Below are 27,353 nucleotides of genomic sequence, written 5' to 3'. Positions count from 1 at the left end.
ATAGCTCTGCTAGTCATCAGAGCCAGATAATCTAGAGATATCACCTGGCTAGCAGCCACAAAAATTGTGGTGCCAGGTAAGGGTACAGCTGCTTCCCAGGAGTTACCAGTGAGCTGGAATGAGGCAGAGGGAGAAAACTAAGATGGCACCTGCCAGCCTCCATCTTTGGAGAATATTTCCACAGGCCCCTAGTTATGTGTTAAATTAGATGCCTCTGCCCTTCAGACCAATGCTTCTTTTTTTTTTTTAAGAGGAGGAGGGGGAGGGGCAGAGGGAGGGAGAGAGAGAATATTAAGCAGGCTCCATGTGTAGCATGGAGCCTATAACAGGGCTCACCTCACAATCTGAGATCATGACCTGAGCCAAAATCAAGAGTTGGATGCTTAACTGACTGAGTCAGCCAGGTGCCCCAGGCCACTGCTTTAAGATAAGCAAATAGGCCTTTTCCACAGAAAGTCTGGGAGCTTTTCAGTCATCTAGCTGCCTCTGTGCTGTCCCCTGGGGTGAATGAGTTCATACACACAAGCCCTTTAAGAACTATTTCACAGTTTGCTATAGACTTGTGAGTCTCATGGACACAAGCCCCATTCACTTTCAAAGCTAGATGCTTTGGGGGCTCATCTCTCCAGTACAGGTCTTAAAAGTTGAAGTGCCAACATGCAAAAGAATGAAACTGGATGATTTCCTTCACCATACACAGAAATAAATTCAAAATGGATTAAAAATCTAAATGTGAAACATGAAACCACTAAAATCCTAGAGGGTAACACAGGCAGTAACCTCTTTGACATTGGTCATAGCAATATCTTACTAGATATGTTGCCTGAGGTAAGGGAAATAAAAACAAAGATAAACTATCAGGACTACATCAAAATAGAAAGCTTTTGCACAGTGAAGGAAATAATCAACAAAACTAAAAGGCAACCTACAGAATGGGAGAAGATTTTTGCAAATGACATATCCACTAAAGAGTTAGTATCCAAAATATATAAAGAACTTACCAAACTCAACATCCCCCCCCAAATAATCCAATTAAAAATGGTCAGAAGATATGAATAGACATTTTTCCAAAGAAGACCTACAGATGGCCAACAGGCACATTAAAAGATGCTCAACATCACTCATCATCAGGGAAATACAAATCAAAACTACAATGAGGTATCACTTCACACCTGTCAGAATGGCTAAAACCAACAACACAAGAAACAACAGGTGTTGGAGAGGATGTGGAGAAAGGGGAACCCTTGCACTGTGGTGGGAATGAAAACTGGTGGAGGCACTGTGGAAAACAGTATGGAGGTTCCTCAAAAAGTTAAAAATAGAACTACCCTATGATCCAGCAATTGCACTACTAGGTATTTACCAAAAGAATACAAATATACTAATTCAAAGGGATACATGCACCCCAATGTTTATAGCAGCTGTTTTCTACAATAGCCAAATTATAGAAAGAGCCCAAATATCCATTGACTGATGAATAGGTAAAGAAGTGGTATATTATATACAATGAAATATGACTCAGCCATAAAAAAGAATGAAATCTTGCTGTTTGCAATGATGTGGATGGAGCTTGAGAGTATTATGCCAAGTGAAATAAATCAGTCAGAGAAAGATATACTATATGATTTTGCTCATATGTGCAATTTAAGAAACAAAACAAGTGATCATAGGGGAAAAAAGAAAGAGAGAGGCAAGCCAAGATACAGATTCTTAACTATAGAGAACAAACTGAACAAATATTTGCTCAATGTGTAGGAGTTTTTCAACTAGTTTGGGGGTTTCTTTTCAGAGGAAATTGTTTCATATGTACCTGTAGATTTTGTACGTCCATAGGAGGAAGTGAGTTCAGGGTCTTTCTATGTTGTCATCTTGGACCAAAACTTCCATTCTTCATTTTGTAAAGGCATTCACTTACATGTCACCTTCTTATGAAGCTTTCTTTGGCTACCCTATCTGAGATAGTGTCTTCCATATACAAACTCCCTATCTTTCCTTTATCTTTCCCTATAGCGCTCACCATCAAACATAGTATAAGTTTTACATATTTATCTTTTCTTTTATTTATCTACCATGTCAAAATATAAACTCCATGAGGGCAAGATTTTATTGGTTTATTATTTTCCTTTGTTTTGTCACCTGCACAAATTAAAGCATGGTGTTATGCAGACAGAAAAATTCTGTATTTTTTTTTTTAGGCCCAGAAAATGGATCTCAAACATTTAAATACCATATGCTTAAGTGGGGTGATCTAATTACAACTTGATGAACTTGGTAAAATGATTCTAAAATTCATCTGGAATAATAAATGAATAATCAGGAAGTCTCATTAAATAGAAGAACAAAGACATGGACTTGAGCTATGTAATATGTGTTTGCTGAATTGTTTAAGAATATTCAGATCTGCTATAGAAAACTAAACAAATAGAAAGAATAAAACTCAAAGATGTGTGAAGCATAGATAAATTAGTCAGCTGTGAAACTTGTTAGATGAAGTAGGTAGATCATATGTGTATGAACATAGACAGGGCTGGAAGAACCAAACAGAAAATTAAATATTTATGACACTCTGAGGAATGCCTCCTTAAATTTTGCACTCTATATACTCCACTCTAATCAAACCCTGTACATAAGTCTGAATGTTCATAAGTTAAATGTATATGAAGCATATGAGGCCCTCAAAATTCATGAGGTCCTAATTCCCTCTCCCATTGGTAATATTTATTCTGGCTTTAGGAATCTTCTACTCAAGAAACATTAATAAGGGGAGGAGTTAAGATGGGGGAGGAGTAGGGGGACCTTAAATTTGCCTCCTCCTTCAAATACAACTAGATAGTTATCAAATCATTCTGAACACTCAAGAAATCAATTGGAGGTCTGAGAAAACATATGCTGCAAGTCTACAAGCAGAAAAGCGACTGTATTTGGAAGGTAGGAGTTGCAGAGATTTGAATTTGGTGTGATATAGCTGAGGATATGGCAACAGGGAGGGAACCTGCTTAAGGAGGCTACCACAAGGCATTATAAGCAGTGGAGTGCAAAATTGGAACTTTTAGAAGTCTGCTATAGTGTGGGGACCTGCCTGGCTTAAAGATGCTCAGGTGGTGAAGCAGGGTGGAATCCCAGGTGTAACGGTAGTCTACAGATCCCCGGATTTCAAGAAGAAAGACTGGCGCATAAGTGGGGCACTGTTCCCAGGCATAGGAGCAGGGAAGCCAGCTGAGAACAGTGAGTATAGGCGTGGGCTTTCTGCTCTATGTTGTCATAAACTGTGAACCACGGCATGGTCATGTGATCACGTTCCTGGGGTAGGTCCAGCAAAAAAAACCCAGAAGTGTGGGAAGACCCCCCCCTAACTCCAGGGGAACAGCACAGGCCTGCTCCATGGGAGTCCCTAAATTTTGGAGTTATGAAACTCAGTCATGTGCTTGAGATAAAAACAGACACAGACCAGGGGAACACAAGAGTTCTGACAGAAACTGGGGAGACAAGGATGATTGATTGCTCTTCTGTGAAGGCTCACTGGAGAGTGGTGGGGGCACAAACTTTCAGCTTCTGGGCTAGAGAGTGGGGAACTGCCATATTAATTGCGCGCATCATCACTGAACGCCTTCAGGGAACAAAACAGTGCCACCTAGTGGAGTCCGGAGCCATTACACTGAGCACCGTGCCTCCCTGCGCACTGAAGGCGCGTTCCCACGTCAGTGAGTCTGTTTGAAAATCAGCACAACAGTCCCCTCCCCCAGAAGACCAGCACAAACCACTTGCCGCCACCAAGTTTAGTGATCATAAAGGGTTGCAAAGCTTCAGCTCTTGGGGAAGAGTTTACAGCATTCCTTGTATTTTTATTCTTTAGTCTTTTAGTATTTTTTCAGTTATTTTCTTATTTCAATTTTTAAAATCTTTTTTAATTTTAATTTTAATATATACTTTATTTTTTCTTTCCTTTCACTGTATTTTAATATATATATTTTCTTTCTTATTTTGGGATCTAGTTTTTTTTTTTTAACAAGCAGACCAAAACACACCCAGAATCTAGGGTTTTTTTGTTTTTTTCTGTTGTGGTTATTGTTGTTGTTTTTTTTGTAATTTCTTCTTTTCTTTTCTGGACAAAATGATGAGGAATTTCAGCCCAAAAGAAAGAACAGGAGGTAGTACTCACAACCAGGAATTTAATCAATATGGATATGAGTAAGATGTCTAAACTAGAATTAAAAAAAAAAAAAGATTATAAAGATACTAGCTAGGCTTGAAAAAAGCATAGAAGACACTAGAGAATCTCTTACTGTAGAGATAAAAGAACTAACATCTAGTCAGGCCAAATTAAAAATGCTGTAACTGGGATGCAGTCCCAAGTGGAGACCATATAAATGAGGATGAATGAAACAGAAGAGTGAATCAGTGATACAGAAGATAAAATTATGGAAAATAATGAAGCTGAAAAGAAGAGGGAAAGAAAATTATTAGATCATGAAAGTAGACTTAGGGAACTCAGTGATTGCATAAAGCAAAGTAATATCCATATTATAGGACTCCCAGAAGAAGAGGAGTGGGCAAAAGGGGAAGCAGGTTTATTTGAACAAATTCCTTCCCCTGATCTGGGGAAGGAAACAGGCATTCAAGTCCAGGAGGCACAGAAAACTCCCCTCAAAATCAACAAAAATAGGTCCACACCTTGACATATTATAGTGCAACTTGTAAATTACAAAGATAAAGAGAAAATCCTAAAAGCAGCTAGGCACAAGAAGTCATTAAACTACAAGGGTAGATGTATAAGGCTGGCAGCAGACCTGTCCACAGAGACCTGGTAGTCAAGAAAGGACTAGCATGATATATTCAATGTGCTAAATGGGAAAAATATGCAGCCAAGAATATTTTTTCCAGCAAGGCTGTCATTCAGAATAGGAGAGACAAAGAGTTTCCAAAACAAACAAAAACTAAAGGAATTCACGACCACTAAACCATCCCTGCAAGAAATATTAAAGGGGAAGCTTTGAGTGCAAAGAGAGACCAAAAGTAACAAAAGACCAGAAAGGAATAAGAACAGAGCCTTTACAGGTAATACAATGGGACTAAATTCATATCTTTAAATAATTACTGTGAATGTAACTGGAGTAAATACTCCAATCAACAGACATAGGGTATCAGAATGGATAAAAAAAACAAGACCCATAGATATGCTGCTTCCAAGAGACTCATTTTATTTTATTTTTTCTAAGATTTTATTTATTTATTTGACACAGAGAGAGAGAGACAGCGAGAGAGGGAACACAAGCAGGGGGAGTGGGAAAGGGAGAAGCAGGCCTCCCGCGGAGCAGGGAGACTGATGTGGGGCTCAATCCCAGGACTCTGGGATCATGACCTGAGCCGAAGGCAGACGCTTAATGACTGAGCCACCCAGGCACCCCCCAACAGACTCATTTTAGACCCAAAGACACCTCCAGATTGAAAGTGGGGGAGTGTAGAAACATTTATCATGCTAATGGAAATCAAAAGAAAGCTGGGGTAGCCATCCTTATCAGACAAACTAGATTTTATTTTATTTTTAAAAGATTATTTATTTATTTATTTGAGAGAGAGTGAGAGAGAGTGTGCATGCACAGAGGGAGAGGGAGAATCAGACTCCCCATTGAGCAGAGAGCCCAATGTGGGGTTCGATCCCAGGACCCTGAGATCATGACCTGAGCTGAAGGCAGATGCTTAACCAACTGAGCCACCCAGGTGCCCCCAGAGAAACTAGATTTTAAGGCAAAAACTGTAATAAGAGTTGAGGAAGGACACTATATCATAATAAAGGGGTCTATTGAAAAAGAAGATCTAACAGTTATAAATATTTATGCCCCCAACTTGGGAGCACCCAAATTTATAAATCAACTAATAATAAAAATAAAGAAATGCATTAATAATAATACAGTAATAGTAGGGGACTTTTTTTTTTTAAAGATTTTATTTATATATTTGAGACAGAGAGAATGAGAGACAGAGCATGAGAGGGGGGAGGGTCAGAGGGAGAAGCAGACTCCCCGCTGAGCAGGGAGCCCAATGTGGGACTCGATCCTGGCACTCCAGGATCATGACCTGAGCCGAAGGCAGTTGCTTAACCAACTGAGCTACCCATGCGCCCAATAGTAGGGGACTTTCACACCCCACTCACAGCAATGGACAGGTCATCTAAGCAGAAGATCAACAAGGAAACAGTCGCTTTAAATGACACACTGGACCAGACAGACTTCACAGATATATTCGGAGCATTTCATCCTAAAATAGCATAATACACATTCTCCTTGAGTGCACATGGAACATTCTCCAGAATACATCACATATCAGGTCACCAATTAAGCCTCAATAAGTACAAAAATTGAGATCATACCATGCATATTTTCAGACCACAATTGTATGAAACTTGAAGTCAAGTACAAGAAAAAAATTGGAATGACCACAAATGCATGGAGGGTAAAGAACATCCTACTAAAGAATGAATGAGTCAACCAGGAAATTAAGGAAGAATTAAAAAATTACATGGAAGCAAATGAAAATGAAAACAAGACTGTTCAGAACCTTTGGGATGCTGCAAAGGCTGTCCTAAGAGGGAAGTATATAGGAATACAGGCCTTCCCCAAGAAGCAAGAAAAGTCTCAAATACACAACCTAACCTTACACCTAGAGGAGCTAGAAAAAGACCAACAAATAAAACCTAAATCCAGCAGGAGACGAGGAATAAAGATTAGAGCAGAAATCAATGAAATAGAAATTAAAAAACAAACAGTAGAACAGATCAACAATGTAAGAGCTGGTTCTTTGAAAGAATTAACAAGATTGATAAACCCCTAACCAGACTTACCAAAAGAGAAGAGAAAGGAACCAAATAAATAAAATAATGAATGAAAGAGGAGAGATCACAACCAACACCACAAAAATACAAACAATTGTAGGAGAATATTATGAGCAATTATATGCCAACAAATTAGGCAATCTGGAAGAAATGGATAAATTACTAGAAATATATAAGCTACCAAAATTGAAATAGGAAGAAATAGAAAACCTGAACAGACCCATAACCAGCAAAGAAATTAAATCAGTAATCAAAAATCTCCTAACAGAAATGGGAACTCTCCTACACTGTTGGTGGGAATGCAAGCTGGTGCAGCCACTCTGGAAAACAGTATGGAGGTTCCTCAAAAAGTTGAAAATAGAGTTACCCTATGACTCAGCAATTGCACTACTGGGTATTTACTCCAAAGATACAAATGTAGTAATCCGAAGGGGCACCTGCACCCCAATGTTCATAGCAACAATGTCCACAATAGCCAAACTGTGGAAAGAGCCTAGATGTCCATTAACAGATGAATGGATAAAGAAGATGTGGTATATATATATATATATATATATATATATATATATATATATACACAATGGAATATTACACAGCCATCAAAAAAATGAAATCTTGCCATTTGCAATGACATGGATGGAACTAGAAGGTATTATGCAAAGTGAAATAAGCCAATCAGAGAAAGACAAGTATCATATGATCTCACTGATATGAGGAATCTGAGAAACAAATTCCTCCATTTTTGTTGTCTGATTGCTGAGGCTAGGACTTCTAATACTATGTTGAACAATAGTGGTAAGAGTGGACATCTCTGTTGTGTTCTTGATCTTAGGGGAAAACCTCTCAATTTTTCCCCATTGAAGATGATATTAGCTGTGTCTTTCATACATGGCTTTTATGATGATGAGTTAAGCTATCATTGCAAATTGGATCTGGTTAGACAAAGCAATGGAATAAAATACAGAATCCAAAAACAGACACAAGGATATATGATAATTTAGTATATGATGAAGATCTTCTCAAATTGGTGAGGGAAAAATTATATTTGAGAGTAATCTGCTAGTCATTTGAAAAATGAAAGATTAATTCATATTGCAAACTTATATTAAAATAAATATTTGATGAACTAAAGAATTAAATGAAAAAATAAACTACAGAAACATTAAAAGAAAGTGTAGGCTCATGGAGTAATCTACAGAATTATGGAAATACCAACATATTTAGATCCAGGCAAGACTGTAATAAAGCTACACTCGATATCAAGTGCATAGATAATTGATATATCAATCCACACAAGGAATAATACATGTTTTGCGGGAACACATACAAATCAAAGAAAATACAAAAAAAAAACAACAACACACAAATACAAAAAACAAAAAACCAGAATGACTGACCATAGACAGTGCAGGAAAATTAAAGCAAGGAATGGGGCGCTGAAAATGTCTATTAAAATTAAAAGGAAAATACATATCTAAATAATAAATCTAAAAATTATTTAAATAGTTATTTTAGTTTAATTTTTAAATATCTTTTTAACTTTCAGTAAACCTTTTTAAACTAAAAATTATTTGTAATTATAGTGTTTAATATTTGTTTGCCAATGTAAATAATCAGTATTACCCTTCACATATGTTATGTCTAGGTCAATAAATATACAAATATAAGGGTAATGTGAATTGTTTAATAATATATAATGCTCCTCAATTGCCATGTGCAACAGTTGTAAATATCACATGGAACCATGAATGAAACATAAAGAAAAGCCAGTAAATGGGTGCTCAGCATTACCAGAATAACTTCATTATGTAAGCATCTTGTGCAGTTATTATACTTGGTGGAAGGATTGAACAAGGTAACTTGTTTTCTTCTTTTATCTAAGCACTTCCACCATTCATATTCTCCTACACATTGCAACAGCCCATTCACAGCCCTTCAGGATAGCAGATACAGTCATCTTTTGTTTTGAAAACAAATAACAATATGTGAAGTGTTTCTATGGAACCTGAAAGGTGTTAGCTGAGAGAGTGATGTTTAGAGTTTAGGGCTTATGGGTTATGTTTACCAGCAATGAGCCCTGGATCTTGAGATACAAAGCATCGACATACTCTTTAAAATGCGTATATATAGGGGCACCTGGGTGGCTCAGTTGGTTAAGAGGCTGCCTTCAGCTCAGGTCATGATCCCAGAGTCCTGGGATCGAGCCCCACGTCGGGCTCCCTGCTCAGTGGAGAGCCTGCTTCTCCCTCTCCCTCTGCCTGCCTCTCTGCCTACTTGTGCTCTCTCTCTCTCCCTGTCAAATAAATAAATAAAATCTTAAAAAAAAAAAAATGCGTATATATAGGTAATATATAATGTATTATATATATGTATGTATATATGTATATATATTATGTAGGGTTAGTCTATATATAAATATAGAATTGCCCATGACAGAAAACCCTACTGCATGCTAAGTAAGTTTGGTTTTATGAACTTTCACCTCATCAGCTCAGGGCAGAGGAAAGAGAAAGATTGGTTTGTTACCAAAGAATGAGGCTTGGCAAAGTAGGAATGTATGAGGTTAAGGAAACAATAATTTCTGACAAGAAAGAAGGCATATATTTGAGATAGCAGAACACAGTGTGAAGGCAGAAGGAGTGTGATAAACTGCAGAAAAAGAGACTAGCATGTCAGCAGGGAACCCCACTTCCTGTCCTCGGTTCTTGAATTCGGCCCAGAAAGAATTCAGAGCCAAACTCTCAGTAAGCGAGCATTTACTAGCAGCCAAAACAAAAGGACACTTGAAAACAAAGGAAGGTGAAGCAGGCTATGAGACCGATAGAGATTGACACAGAGACAGAGTGAGAGAGAGAGAGCACAGGAGCCCCAAAATGTTGGCACTTCCACCTTTTTAGCTACAGTTTCTTTCTTGTTCCTTTGGTCCCACCCTTCCCTCCACCCTGTTTCTGTATTTAGTCTCCTTGGGGAGACTTCCCATCATACCTTGTGAAACTGGGGGTAGGAGGGTGAGGGGTACAGTGAGAGTGTGTGTGTGTGTGTGTGTGTATGTGTGTGTGTGAAACTGCAATGTAAATGTATTATAAAGAAGCCATGGGTCCTTTGAGGACAGTGGGTACAGGGAGTATGCATCTGCATTTCTCTCAGGGATTTCTCCAGCTATTTGTGCTCTGGAGGTAGTTGGTGGGTTCCGGCTTTTTCAACATTTGGAAAAACCCCTTCCCTGTTCATGTCTGGCTAACTGCCTACTCTATCAAGAAGACTGAAAATTCAAAGATTGATGAAGAGCAAGTTTGGGAGATACACTCAAAAAATGACTGTAGCCAGAAAGCAGAATTTTAGAATCTTACTTCTTGGTGATGAAATACATTTTATTGCAAATGAAGTTATATAATTTGGTAGGTAAAACAGTGTGGGGAATGATATGAAAATGTTGGGGTTTGGGAGCAAATGGTCCAGAAAGAATTCTTGAGGTGTCTTTAGTGCAAAAAAGGTGGTTTTATTGAAGCATGGGGACAGATCCTTGGGCACAAAGAGCTTAACTGGAGTTATGAGGAGTGGCTGATTATATACTTTCAAGATGGGAGGGGCTTAGGGATAGCATAAATCTCTAAGGAATTTGGAAGCAAGTTTCCAGGACCTTGAGGGGCTAGCTAGCTATTGTTAGGAAAGGTCATTTACTACTGTCTAATAAAATCTTAGTCATGAGACCCTTCAGGTGTATATTGGTGGATCATACTCTTGGGAATGATTGTCAACATATATCTTCAGGGGTAGGGATAAAAGAAGTTTCCAAAGGAATTTTTATGTGTTAAAGTAGACTTATAGGATCCTTGGGGTGGGGAGGGGTCGGGCTAAGATTCCCTTTTGCCCTTAGCAAAGTATTAACATCAAGGGGCACCTGGGTGGCTCAATCAGTTAAGCATCTGCCTTTGGCTCAGTCCTGGGATCATCCCACATTGGGCTCCCTGCTAGCGGGGAGCCTGCTTCTCCCTCTCCCTCTGCTGCTCCCGCTGCTTGTGCTCTCTCTGTCAAATAAATAAAATCTTTTTTAAAAAAGTATTAACATCAAGGCAGTTGAGTCCCTAGAGGAAGGTCGTTCTGCCTGTTTCAAGGAATTGCAAGCCACTTGTGGTGTCTCTTTTCAGTTTCAGATAAATTTGCTATAAAAAGAAGAGTTTAACTACTCTAGTAGCTTGGATCTGGATTATGTATAGATCCAGCTGAGGATTTTTTTAAAATTTAAATTCAATTAGCCAAAATATAGTACATCATTAGTTTCAGATGTAGAGCTCAGTTGCATATAACACCCAGTGCTCATCACATCTCGAGCCCTCCTTAATGCCCATCACCCAATTACCCCATGCCCCCACCCACCTTCCCTCCAGCAACCCTCAGTTTGCTTCCCAGAGTTGAGTCTCTCATAGTTTGTCTCCCTCTCTGATTTCTTCCCAGTTTTCCGTCCCTTCCCCATGATCCTCTGTGCTGTTTCTTATATTCCACATATGAGTGAAACTATATAATTGTATTTCTCTGATTGACTTATTTCACTTAGCATAATACCCTCCAATTCCATCCATGTCGATGTAAATGGTAAATATTCATCCTTTCTGATGGCTGAGTAATATTCCACTCGGTGTGTGCATATATACCACATCTTCAAAGCAGGAAAGAATATCCAATGGAAAAAAAGTCTCTTCAACAAATGGTGTTGGGAAAATTGGACAGCCACATGTAGAAGAATGAAACTGGACCATTTTCTTACACCATACACAAAGATAAATTCAAAATGGATCAAAGACCTAAATATGAGACAGGAATCCATCAAAATCCTAGAGGAGAACATAGGTAGCAAACTCTTCGACCTCGGTCGCAGGAACTTCTTGCTAGGCACGTCTCCAAAGGCAAAGGAAACAAAAGCAAAAATGAACTCTTGGGACTTCATCAAGGTAAAAACCTTGTGCACAGCAAAGAAAACAGCCAACAAAACTAAAAGACAACCTATGGAATGGGAGAAGATATTTGCCAATGACATATCAGATAAAAGGCTAGTATCCAAGATCTATAAAAAACTTATCAAACTCAACACCCAGAAAAACAAATAATCCAGTTAAGAAATGGGCAGAAGACATGAACAGACATTTCTCCAAAGAAGACATACAAATGACCAACAGACACATGAAAAAATGTTCAAATCACTTGGCATCGAGGAATACAAATCAAAACCACACTGAGATGCCACCATACACCAGTCAGAATGGCTAAAATTAACAAGTCAGGAAACGACAAATGTTGGTGAGGATGTGGAGAAAGGGGAACCTTCTTACACTCTTGGTGGGAATGTAAGCGGGTGCAGCCACTCTGGAAAACAGTATGGAGGTTCCTCAAGAAGTTAAAAATAAAGCTACCCTTAGACCCAGCTATTGCTCTACTAGGTATTTACCCTAAAGTTACAAATGTAGTGATTGGAAGGGACACCTGCACCCCAATGTTTATAGTAGCAATATCCACAACAGCTGAGACTTTTAAATGGAGCTTGATCTCCCATCCAGAGGGAGCCTGGTTGCTCACCCCAAAAGCTGAAAAAAGGGCCAGCTGCATTGGTGAAATTAAGTTAGACGCCTCTCCACCTCTACTTCCTTCCCCCCACCCACATTGGCTCAGGTGTCCTCTCAGGGCTCTCCTGTGGAGACAAGGGCGAGCAGGGGAGAAGTTGTAGACTGGTAGTCCCCGACTTCAGGGTGCATTAGAATTGCCTGCTCAAACACAGAATGCGCCCCGGTTTCAGATTCTGTAAGTCCAAAACGGGACAGCGCATCTGCGTGTTGATAAGGTTCACCTACGCCCCACTTTGTGGGCCACTGCTCCCAGGCTGAGTTAAGTTACTAGCTGTAGGGCACGTAGGGTAAAGGAAACTGGTCCTCCTCCTCCAGGATGTAGATTGGCCTTACTAGGCATTCCCTACAGGGGGAAAGGGATAGCCCCTATCTGTGTCCTCAGCACCTCGCACCGCGGGGGCTGCGGTTTGTGAACACGTGCTGAAGCGACCCAGAGAGAGGAGCTGTGGTCGCTGCGGAGAGGACACCCCTGCCTCCAACCCGGACCCTCGGGGGATGAGTCCCCTGCTGTGGCCCAGCGAGTGTGCCAGTGGCTCTGCTGCGCGGGGAAGGACGCCTGAAGGGGTCCCAGCGAAAGTAGAGGGCCGGAGGGGCAGGCGGCCCCGAGTCCGTTCTCGCGGTTAGCCGCGCAGGACCGCGGGGAACGGATGGCAAGCTGTCCGCACTCCACTGACGGCGCTCCACGACTATTAGCTGTCACGACCGATGCCAGAGCCAGCCTCCGGCTGACCAGAGGGGCAGAGAGGGCCAGCTGAGCTCACTGCAACGCCCGCACTCCGCTCTGCAGTGCCCGGGCTGCGGCCCCACAGAGGCCTGGCGGGGTTGCGAGTCTCCCAAGGGGTGGGCGTGGGGGCGGATCAGCGGAGGGGAGGGAGGGTACTGCGGGAAGGACGCGCTTGGCTGGGGGTGGAGGCCATTTTGCTGCGGGGGGGGGGGGGGGGTGCGGGTGTGAGGGAGGATCTGCCCCAGGCGGGTGGGGAGCAGGTCAGCGGAGACTGGGGCCCGTCGGGGGCGGGGTGGTGCACGGGGGTGGGGGCGGGCCAGTCTGCGGTGGGGGGAGGGCTCGGGGAGGTGGGAGGTTTTCTCCGGCCGAGGCTCTCCGGGGCGGAGCACAGAGCCGGTTTGTACCCCGCTCTGTCCGCCGCCTGGCGGCTGCTACCGACCCACCGCTGCCAAGTTGGCGGAGGAGCAGTCGGGCGCAGGGTGAGGTCGGGTAACCGCCTGCCCTTCCGGCCCTCTACTTTGGCTGGGACCCACTCAGGGCGCCCACTGGAGCGCCCACGCCCGCAACAGCCTCGGGACCTCCCCGCCCCGCCCGCACTGTGGCCTCTCCCAGCTCTGGGCCCACCCGGCAGCCCCGAACCGCGTCAACCCAGACGGCCCCTCGGGTTTCCTCACTTTCTGGAATTTATCTCTAGGCCCTCCGTTCAGGTTCCCTCGAGGTTCCGCTTTGTCCCTTCTGTCTTCTCCCCGGAAATCTTTGAGCGTCCTCTGATCTCAGTCGGTCTCCCGGACTCTTCACGCCCACAGTGAGGAGCTGAGTGGTGCCCAGGGGTCTGCCTCCTCTAATCCCAGGGCCCCATTCTGTTTTCCATCCTGTTTCCCTACAGAAAACTGTTGCTTTCTACCCTCCCAACTCTGCCTAAGGGAATACTCTTGAAGCCCGTGGTAAAGCTGAAGCTTATGAGGCGACGCAGATGTTTTACTGATTCTGGCAACTCCTGTGTTTGTTCGGAAAACATGAGCTGAGCTCTTGCTGCGATTCAGGGCCTGCTCTGGGTAGTGAGGACACAGCCACGCCCCATGCAGAGTGCTTCCCCCTCCTAGAAGCTGTGCAGCGCCCAGATGGTGCTAGGCCCAACTGGTTCTGCCTACCTCGGACTCAGAACTTTTGATACATGAAGGAAAGAGCATTTGCCCCCCGGTGAGCAGCATAAAGAAGATCACTGGCCACACAAACGCTGGGTGTGTTCTGGGAGCTAATTAGATGACATCCTACAGTAGCAGAGAAATAGAAAATTGGGTTGGGGATAGAAATTGGGACCCTGCTACAGAGAAAGTCCCTCTACATTCCAGCGAGTGTTCTCTGCTAAGCAGCAAATTATTAGGGTTCACTCCTTAGTAGTAGAAGGTCTCCCACAAATTTCCCAGAGGTTATCTTCTCTTCCGTGAAACTTACGGGACTGAGGCCAGATCTTCTCTAAAATGTAACTGGTGTCAGAAAATCCAGTTGCTATCAGGAGGCTCTTCGTTGCAGCTGCCCTCCCTCCAATCTGTCGTGAGTCCAGGTGGTGCAGAAGCCAAGGGACAGCCATGCAGAATCCTGCCTTCCAGTGAGGCCACGTCTGTGCTCCTCACCCACCTCCACAGGCAAGACCTCACTCAGCTCCCACCTCCTTCTCTGCCTCCAGGGTGTCTGACTTCAGTTCTATCCTCTCTGTTTAGCATGCTGACCTTCTTATTGAGACCTGTGGGCATCCTGTACCTGTCTTCAGGGTTACTGGTAATAGCTCAATTTGGAGGAGACTTCTCACCCAGGTATGTTTGGGAAGGGTTGGGAACTTTCTGTTTGCACTGGAGGAGAGCCTAGGGCCCCTGAAGGAAAGGCCTTTCTGATTTGCCCAAACCGTGTGCCACATGGGTTACATCTTTAGGACTTCACACATCTCCCTTGTCCTTGCAGGATGAATCAGGTTTTCTTGACTCCCTCCCGCATGGTGAATCGCAATGTGGGTCTGAAAGTTGAAGGCTCAAGCTTCACACTAGATGGCTCTCCTTTCCTGATCATAGCAGGTACTATTCACTATTTCCGGGTGCCCAGGGAGTACTGGAGGGACCGCTTGCTGAAGCTGAAGGCCTGTGGTTTCAACACCCTCACCACGTGAGTGCTGGCACCTACGTAATGAGTTCAAGAATTTATAGTCTGAATTTCTAGCTCAGACTTTATTAGACCAGTCTAGAGGTTGACCCTTTTAGTATTTTCTTCATTGTTCTTAGGATGTCCGAGTCTCCATTTGATATCTCCAGAATATCCATCCTGTGGATAGAGCCTGCACTGAGGGCTTTGAAAGGCCTCCCTCTAAACAGGGTCACGGTGGCCTGCATGCAAAAGTCTAACTTCCAGAGGCAGTGGCCAGTACAGATGGATGTAGGTCAGTGGTCCCTAACTACTCTCCTCCTTGGATATCCTCACTTGCTAGCCGAGTCATAGCCCCAGTGATGAGTCCTAGGAGAGAATACTGTCCTAGAAGATTTTGTCTTTGAAGAAAGGTTTCATTGAGAGCCAGGCCTGGCAAGTAATAAAATTATCCTCATTCTACAAGCTGAAATTAACAAAAATTAGTAATTTCTTTCTAGGCTTCAAAACTTGGAAACTGCTTATCCATTATTGTTTTGATACCAGTTTTAGCTGTGTTCTCTTTTTGAGTGGTTGGGTTTTTTTTGTTTTTTTGTTTTTTTTTTTAAAGATTTTATTTATTTATTTGGGAGAGAAAGAATGAGACAGAGAGAGCATGAGAGGGAGGAGGGTCAGAGGGAGAAACAGACTCCCCGCCGAGCAGGGAGCCCGATGTGGGACTCGATCCCAGGACTCCAGGATCATGACCTGAGCTGAAGGCAGTCGCTTAACCAACTGAGCCACCCAGGTGCCCTGTTTTTTGTTTTTTTTTTAAGATTTTATTTATTTATTTGACAGAGAGATAGAGAGAGAGCACAAGTAGGCAGAGTGACAGGCAGAGGGAGAGGGAGAAGCAGGCTCTCCACTGAGCAGGGAGCCGGACGTGGGGCTCGATCCCAGGACCCCAGAATCATGACCCGAGCAGAAGGCAGTCGCTTAACTGATTGAGCCACCCAGGCACCCCTGAGTGGTTGGTTTTTAAAATGTAGGTTTAGAAGAAAAAATATTTAATTGGAATTTGATTTGGTGAATGATGGGAGTGGTATTTAAAAGCATTTGCCCTCTAAACTGTCATAATGCCTTTTATACATCACATTATTCCCCCTTTTTTTTCTTATTATTTTGTTCCTTAATATAGCCGTGATTCACACACATTGAAATTTTATAAACTATTAAAAACTTAAACACAGTTGTAGTCTAAATAAGACAGGTACATTTTTGTTTGTTTTTAGCACTGTTGTTTAGAAAAGTAAAAAGTGTCACCCTTATTTCATAAGCTGTAAGATAGTCTAAGTCTCTCAAAAAGGAAGAGAACATTGTCACAGAATGCATGCAGCCTTATACATTGAACACATTTAGCATATAAAGACTGCATTGTCTTTTTAAAAAAATTTTATTTAAATTCAATTAGCCAACACATAGTACATCATTAGTTTCAGATGTAGTGTTCAATAATTCATCAGTTGCATATAACACCCAGTGCTTGTCACATGACAGGCCCTCTTTAATGCCCATCACGCAGTTCCCTTATCCCCCCACCCACCTTCCCTTCCACAACCCTCAGTTTGTTTCCCACAGTTAAGAGTCTCTCATGGTTTTTCTTCCTGATTTCTTCCCATTCAGTTTTCCTTTCCTTCCCTTACGGTCCTCTGCACTGTTTCTTGTATTCCACATATGAGTGAAAGCATATGATAATTGTTTTTCTCTGATTTAATTCTTTCACTTAGCATAATACCTCCAGTTCCATCCACATCGATGTAAATGGTAAATATCCATCCTTTCTGATGGCTAAGTAATATTCCATTGTATATATGAACCACATCTTCTTTATCCATTCATCTGTTGAAGGACATCATGGCTCTTTCCACAGTTTGGCCATTATGGACATTGCTGCTAGGAACATTGGGGTGCAGTTACCCCTTTGTTTCACTACATCTGTATCTTTGGGCTAAATACCCAGTAGTGCCATTGCTGGGTCATAGGGTAGCTCTATTTTTAACTTCTTGAGAACCTCCATGCTGTTTTCCAGAGTGGCTGTACCAGCTTGCATTCCCACCAACAGTGTAAGAGGGTCCTCACCAACATTTGTTGTTTCCTGACTTGTTAATTTTAGCCATTCTGATTGGTGTAAGTTGGTATCTCATTGTGGTTTTGATTTGTATTTCCCTGATGCCAAGTGAACATTTCTTCATGTGTCTGTTGGTCATTTGTATGTCTTCTTTGGAGAAATGTCTGTTCATGTCTTCTGCCCATTTCTTAACTGGATTATTTGTTTTTCTGGGTGTTGAGTTTGATAAGTTTTTTATAGATCTTGGATACTAGCCTTTTATCTGATATGTCATTGGCAAATATCTTCTCCCATTCCATAGGTTGTCTTTTAGTTTTGTTGGTTGTTTTCTTTGCTGTGCACAAGGTTTTTACCTTGATGAAGTCCCAAGAGTTCATTTTTGCTTTTGTTTCCTTTGCCTTTGGAGACGTGCCTAGCAAGAAGTTCCTGCGACCGAGGTTGAAGAGTTTGCTGCCTATGTTCTCCTCTAGGATTTTGATGGATTCCTGTCTCATATTTAGGTCTTTGATCCATTTTGAATTTATTTTTGTGTATGGTGTAAGAGAATGGCTCAATTTCATTGACTGCATTGTCTTTTAAAAAAAGAGTTATTAGATAAAAAAAAAAAAAAAAAAAGAGTTATTAGAAATGAATCAGCCAGAGTCTTGCAGGGACAGACCTAGAGTGTGACAAAATCAGATTTGCTGACTTTCAGCAAGGGAGTGAGTTCTAGAGGAATGGTGGAGGAGGAGGAGAGACTTTGCAAGTTTAGGCCCCATGTGAAGGATTCTAAAGGGAGTTGAAGGAAAGCAGGGACAACTTCTGGATTGCTTGTTGTTTCCAGTGCAAGATTAGAAGAAGTAGGTTTAGCCAGGGTTGGGTACTGGCATGAGGTAAGGGTAGTTTAGCAGTTAGGCCACCCTAGAAGTAAAAGGGTACAGCAGAGAGGATCTGGGGGTGTCATCGATGATAAAGCAATAGTCACTCAAAGAGGTGACATTTTATAACTGCTACACTGCCTTGGGAGCAGTAGTGTCTCCTTTTAACTTTTCAGGTGGTTTTAATCTGTGTCTATCTAATGGCAGGACTGGTTTTTCTTTTTCAATCAAGCTAATTTCCATTCTTGAAGTCTTGAACAGGTTTTCAGTCATTACAAATTTTTACTATGGATTCACAAAAACTTCACCTCAGTATCAGTAGATCTTGACCAGTGTTGGAGAATGCAATGATGAGTTTGATTTTCAGGCTATTATTGGTTACATTGTGTTATCTATTCATTCTTGTACTATAGTAACAGTTAACTTAATTATTTTATCTTTCTGTTTTAATTGTGCTTGTTTCCCCTTTTTCTAGATATGATAGCAGGTTTCTAGTTTTTTATTCTATTTTATTTTATTTTATTTATTTATTTTTTAAAGATTTTATTTATTTATTTGACAGAGAGAGACACTGTGAGAGAGGGAACACAAGCAGGGGGAGTGGGAGAGGGAGAAGCAGGCTTCCTGCAGAGCAGGGAGCCCAATGTGGGGCTCGATCCCAGGACCCTGGGACCATGACCTGAGCCGAAGGCAGATGCTTAATGACTGAGCCACCCATGCGCCCCTTTTTTATTCCATTTTAGTATCTGTTAAGCTAGGTTGCTTTCTCAGCCTTTTATTGCCTGTGTTAAAGAATTATTTGCTTTGGTATTCCTAAGCAATATTGTCTTTTTTTGGAATGATGGAGTGTCTATTTCCTTTCTTCTATTAGCTTGAGAGATATATACTCTTTTACTGGAAGCTCAAGGGTTTATAATATTCATATTTGATTTTTCAACAACTAATTCTTTCTTGTACTTTTACCCACTTTATAATGTAAAGACATTAGAATGCTTTGTCTCTAGTTATTTCTCTCTTAATTTGTATGCTATTGTTATGTATTTTAATTCTAAATAACAAGACTATTATTGTTCTGGAAACTTTCTTTCTGCATGAAGAACACATTTTTTAATTTTCTGTAGTGTAGATTTGCTGGTGACAAAGTTCTCAGCTTTTGTTTATCTGAAATGTCTTAATTTTCCTTTTATTTGTGAGGAATGTTTTCACTGGTATAGAATTCTAGGTTGGCAGGTGTTTTAGCATTTTGAAGATAATGCCACTGCCTTCTGGTTTTCAGTCTCCATTGTAAAGTCAGCTCTCCGTTTAACTGATACTCTCTAGAGGGCCGTGTATCCTTTTCTGTAGTTGCTTTGAGGACTTGAAGGCTTTCCTTTGTTTTTTCTTTTCAAATAGATATTCTTTTTATTATTATTATTATTATGTTATGTTAATCACCATACATCATTAGTTTTTGATGTAGTATTCCATGTTTCATTGTTTGCGTATAACACCCAGTGCTCCATGCAGAATGTGCCCTCTTTAATACCCATCACCAGGCTAACCCATCCCCCCACCCCCCACCCCTCTAGAAACCTCAGTTTGTTTCTCAGAGTCCATCGTCTCTCACGGTTCGTCTCCCCCTCCAATTTCCCCCCCTTCATTCTTCCCCTCCTGTTATCTTCTTCTTCTTTTTTTTTAACATATAATGTATTATTTGCTTCAGAGGTACAGGTCTGTGATTCAAGTCTTACACAATTCACAGTGCTCACCATAGCACATACCCTCCCAATGTCTATCACCCAGCCACCCCATCCCTCCCACCCCCCACCACTCCAGCAACCCTCAGTTTGTTTCCTGAGATTAAAAATTCCTCATATCGGGGTGCCTGGGTGGCTCAGTCGTTAAGCGTCTGCCTTCGGCTCAGGTCATGATCCCGGGGTCCTGGGATCGAGCCCTGCGTCGGGCTCCCTGCTCTGCGGGGAGTCTGCTTCTCCCTCTCTCACTCCCCCTGCTTGTGTTCTCTTTCTGGCTGTCTCTCTCTGTCAAATAAATAAAATCTTTAAAAAAAATTTAAAAATAAATAAAAAATAAAAATTCCTCATATCAGTGACGTCATATGATACATGTCTTTCTCTGATTGACTTATTTTACTCAGCATAATACCCTCCAGTTCCATCCAGGTCGTCGCAAATGGCAAGATTTCATTCCTTTTGATGGCTGCATAATATTCCATTGTATATATATACCACCTCTTCTTTATCCATTCATCTGTCGATGGACATCTAGGCTCTTTCCACAGTTTGGCTATTGTAGACATTGCTGCTATAAACATCGGGGTGCACATACCCCTTTGGATCCCTACATTTGTATCCTTGGGGTAAATACCCAGTAGTGCAATTGCTGGATCATATGGTAGCTCTATTTTCCAACTTTTTGAGGAACCTCCATACTGCTTTCCAGAGTGGCTGCACCAGCTTGCATTGCCGCCAACAGTATAAGAGGGTTTCCCTTTCTCCACATCCCCGCCAACATCTGTCGTTTCCTGACGTTAATTTTAGCCATTCTGACTGGTCTGAGGTGGTATCTCTTTGAGGTTTTGATTTGGATTTCCCTGATGCCGAGCAATGTTGAGCACTTTTTCATGTGTCTGTTGGCCATTTGGATGTCTTCTTTGGAAAAATGTCTGTTCATGTCTTCTGCCCATTTCTTGATTGGATCATTTGTTCTTTGAGTGTTGAGTTTAAGAAGTTCTTTGTAGATTTTGGATACTAGCCCTTTATCTGATATGTCATTTGCAAATACCTTCTCCCATTCTGTCGGTTGTCTTTTGGTTTTGTTGACTGTTTCTTTTGCTGTGCAAAAGCTTTTTATCTTGATGAAGTCCCAATAGTTCATTTTTGCCCTTGCTTCCTTTGCCTCTGGCGATGTGTCTAGGAAGAAGTTGCTGCGGCTGAGGTCAAAGAGGTTACTGCCTGTGTTCTCCTTTAGGATTTTGATGGACTCCTGTCTCACATTTAGGTCTTTCAACAACTTTGAGTCTGTTTTTGTGTGTGGTGTAAGGAAATGGTCCAGTTTCATTCTTCTGCATGTGGCTGTCCAATTTTCCCAACACCATTTATTGAAGAGACTGTGTTTTCCATTGGACAGTTCTTCCTGCTTTATCAAAGATTAGTTGACCATAGAGTTGAGGGTCCATTTCTGGGCTCTCTATTCTGTTCCATTGATCTATGTGTCTGTTTTTGTGCCAGTACCATACTGTCTTGATGATGACAGCTTTGTAATAGAGCTTGAAGTCCGGAATTTTGATGCCGCCAGCTTTGCTTTTCTTTTTCAACATTCCTCTGGCTACTCGGGGTCTTTTCTGGTTCCATACAAATTTTAGGATTATTTGTTCCATTACTTTGAAAGAAGTTGATGGTATTTTGATAGGGATTGCATTAAATGTGTAGATTGCTCTAGGTAGCATTGACATCTTCACAGTATTTGTTCTTCCAATCCATGAGCATGGAACGTTTTTCCATTTCTTTGTGTCTTCCTCAATGTCTTTCATGAGTATTTTATAGTTTTCTGAGTACAGATTTCTTTGCCTCTTTGGTTAGATTTATTCCTAGGTATCTTATGGTTTTGGGTGCAATTGTAAATGGGATCAACTCCCTAATTTCTCTTTCTTCTGTCTTGTTGTTGGTGTATAGGAATGCCACTGATTCCTGTGCACTGATTTTATATCCTGCCACTTTACTGAATTCCTGTATGAGTTCTGGCAGTTTTGGGGTGGAGTCTTTTGGGTTTTCCACATAAAGTATCATATCATCTGCAAACAGTGAGAGTTTGATTTTTTCTTGGACAATTTGGATGCATTTTATTTCTTTTTGTTGTCTGATTGCTGTGGCTAAGACTTTTAATACTGTGTTGAATAGCAGTGGTGATAGTGGACATCCCTGCCGTGTTCCTGACCTTAGAGGAAAAGCTCTCAGTTTTTCCCCATTGAAGATGATATTTGCTGTGGGTTTTTCATAGATGGCTTTTATGATATTGAGGTATGTACCCTCTATGCCTATACTCTGAAGAGTTTTGATCACGAAAGGATGCTGTACTTTGTCAAATGCTTTTTCTGCATCTATTGAGAGGATCATATGGTTCTTGTTCTTTCTTTTATTAATGTATTGTATCATGTTGATTGATTTGCAGATGTTGAACCAAACTTGCAGCCCAGGGATAAATCCCACTTGGTTGTGGTGAATAATCCTTTTAATGGACTGTTGGATCCTATTGGCTAGGATTTTGGTGAGAATTTTGCATCCATATTCATCAGGGATATTGGTCTGTAATTCTCCTTTTTGATGGGGTCTTTGTCTGGTTTTGGGATCAAGGTAATGGTGGCCTCATAAGACGAGTTTGGAAGTTTCCTTCCATTTCTATTTTCTGGAAAAGTTTCAGAAAAATAGGTATTAATTCTTCTTGAAATGTTTGGTAGAATTCCCCTGGGAAGCCATCTGGCCCTGGGCTTTTGTTTGTTGGGAGATTTTTGATGACTGCTTCAATTTCCTTAGTGGTTTAGGTCTGTTCAGGTTTTCTATATCTTCCTGGTTCAGTTTTGGTAGTTCATATAACTCTAGGAATGCATCTATTATTTCTTCCAGATTATCTAATTTGCTGGCATAGAGTTGCTCATAATATGTTCTTATAATTGTTTGTATTTCTTTGGTGTTGGTTGTGATCTCCCCTCTTTCATTCATGATTTTGTTGATGTGGGTCATTTCTCTATTCTTTTTGATAAGTCTGGCTAGGGGTTTATCAATCTTATTAATTCTTTCAAAGAACCAGCTCCTAGTTTTGTTGATCTGTTCTACTGTTCTTTTAGTTTCTATTTCATTGATTTCTGCTCTGATCTTTATTATTTCTCTTCTCTTGCTGGGTTTAGGCTTTATTTGTTGTTCTTTCTTCAGCTCCTTTAGGTGTAGGGTTAGGTTGTGTATTTGAGACCTTTCTTGTTTCTTGAGAAAGGCTTGTATTGCTATATACTTTCCTCTTAGGACTGCCTTTGCTGCATCCCAAAGATTTTGAACAGTTGTGTTTTCATTTTCATTGGTTTCCATGAATTTTTTAAATTCTTCTTTAATTTCCTGGTTGACCCATTCATTCTTCAGTAGGATGCTCTTTAGCCTCCATGTATTTGAGTTCTTTCTGACTTTCCTCTTGTGATTGAGTTCTAGTTTCAAAGCACTGTGGTCTGAAAATATGCAGGGAATGATCCCAATCTTTTGGTACTGGTTGAGGCCTGATTTGTGCCCTAGGATGTGATCTATTCTGGAGAATGTTCCATGGGCACTAGAGAAGAATATGTATTCTGTTGCTTTGGGGTGGAATGTTCTGAATATGTCTGTGAAGTCCATTTGATCCAGTGTGTCACTTAAAGTCTTTATTTCCTTGTTGATCTTTTGCTTAGATGATCTGTCCATTTCAGTGAGGGGGGGTGTTAAAGTCCCCCACTATTATTGTATTGTTGTCAATGTGTTTCTTTGCTTTTGTTATTAACTGCCTTATATAATTGGCTGCTCCCATGTTAGGGGCATAGATATTTACAATTGTTAGATCTTCTCGTTGGATAGACCCTTTAAGTAGGATATAGTGTCCTTCCTCATCTCTTATTACAGTCTTTGGTTTAAAATCTAATTTGTCTGATATAAGGGCTGCCACCCCAGCTTTCTTTTGGTGTCCATTAGCATGGTAAATGGTTTTCCACCCCCTCACTTTCAATCTGGGGGTTTCTTTGGGTCTAAAATGAGTCTCTTGCAAACAGCATATCAATGGGTCTTGTTTTTTAATCCAATCTGATAGCCTGTGTCTTTTGATTGGGGCATTTAGCCCATTTACATTCAGGGTAACTATTGAAAGATATGAATTTAGTGCCATTGTATTGCCTGTAAGGTGACTGTTACTGTATATTGTCTGTGTTCCTTTCTGGTTTATGTTGCTTTTAGGCTCTCTCTTTGCTTAGAGGACCCCTTTCAATATTTCTTGTAGGGCTGGTTTCGTGTTTGCAAATTCTTTAAGTTTTTGTTTGTCCTGGAAGCTTTTTATCTCTCCTTCTGTTTTCAGTGACAGCCTAGCTGGATATAGTATTCTTGGCTGCATATTTTTCTCATTTAGTGTTCTGAATATATCATTGCCAGTCCTTTCTGGCCTGCCAGGTCTCTGTGGATAGGTCTGTTGCCAATCTAATATTTCTACCATTGTAGGTTAACAGATCTCTTCTCCTGAGCTGCTTTCAGGATTTTCTCTTTGTCTCTGAGACTTGTAAGTTTTACTTACTTTACTTACTAACTTTACTTAGGGGTGTTGACCTATTTTTATTGATTTTGAGAGAGGTTCTCTGTGCCTCCTGGATTTTGATGCCTGTTTCCTTCCCCAAATTAGGGAAGTTCTCTGTTATAATTTGCTCCAATATACCTTCTGCCCCCTCTCTCTTTCTTCTTCTTCTGGGATCCCAATTATTCTAATATTGTTTCATCTTATGGTATCACTTAGCTCTCAAATTCTGCCCTCGTGATCTAGTAGTTGTTTATCTTTTTCTCAGCTTTTTGATTTTCCATCATTTGGTCTTCTATATCACTGATTCTCTCTTCTGCCTCATTTATCCTAGCAGTTAGTGCCCCCATTTTTGATTGCACCTCATTAATAGCCTTTTTGATTTCAACTTGGTTAGATTTTAGTTCTTTTATTTCTCCAGAGAGGGTTTCTCTAATAACTTCCATGCCTTTTTCAAGCCCAACCAGTATCTTTAAAATCATTCTGAACTCTAGTTCCGACATCTTACTAACGTCCGTATCGATTACATCCCTGGCAGTCGGTACTGCCTCTTTTTCTTTTTTTTTGAGGTGATTTTTTCCATCTTGTCATTTTGTTCAGAGGAGAATAGACAAATGAGAGAACAAAATGCTAACAGGGTAACAATGACCCCAGAAAAATACACACTAAACAAATCAGAAAAGACCTGAAATGGGGAAAAGAAAGGGTAAGAAAGAAAAAAGAAAAAGAAAAAGATAAAAACAAACAAACAAAAACTAAACCGAACAAAAAAGACAGAATATGATCAAATATGAATAGGCTGGTGCATAGATCAGTGCCACACACTAGATTTTGGGCATATTTTGGTCTGTTAGAAGAAAGTGCCTCCCAAAATTTTAAAGAAAGAAAAACTTATATATGTACAAAAATAAGGGTTAATATGATGAAGGGTTGGAATATGACTGTAAAGATGAAAATTATAAAATACTTTATAAAAGGAATTGATAAGAAGTTGGTTGAAAAAAAGAAAGAAGAGGATTTAAAAAAAAAGGGAGAGAATGTGATCAGGCAGCAGACTAGAACAAAGCCATACACTAGAGATTTACGGTGTATTTTGATCTGTTAGAAGAAACTGTATCCCAAAATTTTAAAGAGAGAACAACTTATATATATATACCAAAAATAAGGTTAACTGCTATGAAGGGATAGAATATGACTGTAAAAATGAAAAATAAAAAAGAGTTTTTAAAAAAGGGATTGATAAGCTGTTGGTCAAAAAAGAGAAAAAGAAAAATTCAAAAAAAAAAAAGAAAAAGAAAGTTAAAAAAAAATTAACTTTGAAAGACTAAAGAATCATGGTAAAAAAGCCATGGATTCTATGTGCAGTATTCCCCTACCGCTGGAGTTCTGCTGTTCTCATTGATGGTAAACTTGGTCTTGGCTGGCTGTTCTCACTGGTCTTCTGGGGGAGGGGCTTGTTGCCATGGTTCCCAAATGTCTCTGCTGGAGGTGGAATTGCCCTGCCCTTGCCAGGTCCGGGCTATGTAATCTGCTCGGGTTTGCTCTCGGGAGCTTTTGTTCTCTGCAAGCTTCCCGTATGCTTTGGAGGACGAGAGTGAAAATGGCAGCCTCCCAATCTGTGCTCCAGAGGAGCCGAGAACTTGGAGCCCCGCTCCTCAGTGAGCCCCCAGAGAAAAGCAGTCAGTCACTCCCATCTCCCCGGTCTCCGGCCGCACTCCGTGCTCACCTGGCCTGTGACTGAGCATTTCTGTCTCTGGCACCCGACCCCGTGTGGAGTCTCCAAACCCAGCAGATCCCTGTGGTGCGCTCCCGCGCCGCTCCTCCTGGGGGAGGAAGGGGAGTCTCCCTGGATCTGCCACTTGTTGGGTCCCTGCTGGAGGAGCAGTGGCTCGACTGTGCGGCGGATCACAGTTTATGGCCACCCTGAGCTGAGAGCCCGCGCCTCGGCTCCGTCTCTGTAGCCGGCTTCCCCGCTCCGATCCCTGGGAGCTCTGCTGCATTCAGGCACCCCCGGTCTTTCTGTGACCCCGAGGGTCCTGCGACCACACTGTCCCGTGAGGGTTCCACCCCCTGCTTAGCCACTGGAGTGATGTCCCTCAGCAGAGCCGACTTCTAAATGTTCCAATTTTGTGCTCCGCTGCTCTATCACTTGCCAGAAGTGGCCGATGGAGGCCCCCTCCTCCGCTGTCTATCCTTCCGAATATCACCTCGGATTCACTTCTCTGCATGTCCTACCTTCCAGAAGGTGGTCGTTTTTTTTTTTTTCAGAGAGTTGTTTCTATTCTTTTCTTCGATTTCCTGTTGAGTTTGTAGGTGTTCAGAATGGTTTGATCCCTATCCAGCTGAATTCCTGGGACCAGACGAAATCCAGGTCTCCTACTCCTCCACCATCTTGCTCCTTCCCCCGTGGTTTGTCTTCTTATTGTCTTGACAATGTCTTTTGCATAGTGTATGTTTTTAATTTTAATGAAGTTCAATTTAATTATGTCATGCAATGTGCTAGTATTGTACCTAAAAAGTCATTGCCAAACCCAGAGTTATCTAGATTTTCTTCTATGTTATCTTCTAGAAGGTTTATAGTTTTACACTTTACATTGAAGTCTATGATCCATTTTGAGTTCATTTTTTGAAGGGAGTTAAAACTATGTCTACATCATTTTTGTGTGTGTCCGTGTGGATGTCCTGTTGTTGCAGCACCATTTTTTAAAAAGACTATTTTTTTTCTTTACTGTATTGCATTTGCTCCTTTGTCAGATATAAGTGGATTGTATTTGTGTGGATATATTTCTATGCTCAC

At 41.2% G+C, this 27,353-nt stretch overlaps 1 protein-coding gene across 1 annotated transcript in view; it reads left to right on the top strand.

Moving 5' to 3' along the window:
- The first annotated feature begins 13,568 nt into the window (after nucleotides 1-13,568).
- LOC123857638 (beta-galactosidase-1-like protein 2) overlaps nucleotides 13,569-27,353 on the top strand; it is a 78,386-nt gene continuing 64,601 nt past the window's right edge. Inside the window, exons 1-2 of the mRNA XM_064575861.1 lie at nucleotides 13,569-14,985; nucleotides 15,131-15,328. Coding sequence (XP_064431931.1) covers nucleotides 14,894-14,985; nucleotides 15,131-15,328 — 290 coding nt within the window. The 5' untranslated portion in view covers nucleotides 13,569-14,893. The remainder of the gene's footprint in view (nucleotides 14,986-15,130; nucleotides 15,329-27,353) is intronic.

Source organism: Mirounga angustirostris, unplaced genomic scaffold, assembly GCF_029215605.1.
Source record: "Mirounga angustirostris isolate CCGP_5_RB_7025 unplaced genomic scaffold, mMirAng1.0.hap1 SCAF_13, whole genome shotgun sequence".
In the NCBI taxonomy this organism is placed as follows: domain Eukaryota; kingdom Metazoa; phylum Chordata; class Mammalia; order Carnivora; family Phocidae; genus Mirounga; species Mirounga angustirostris.
This window is presented reverse-complemented; position numbering and strand designations above follow the sequence as displayed.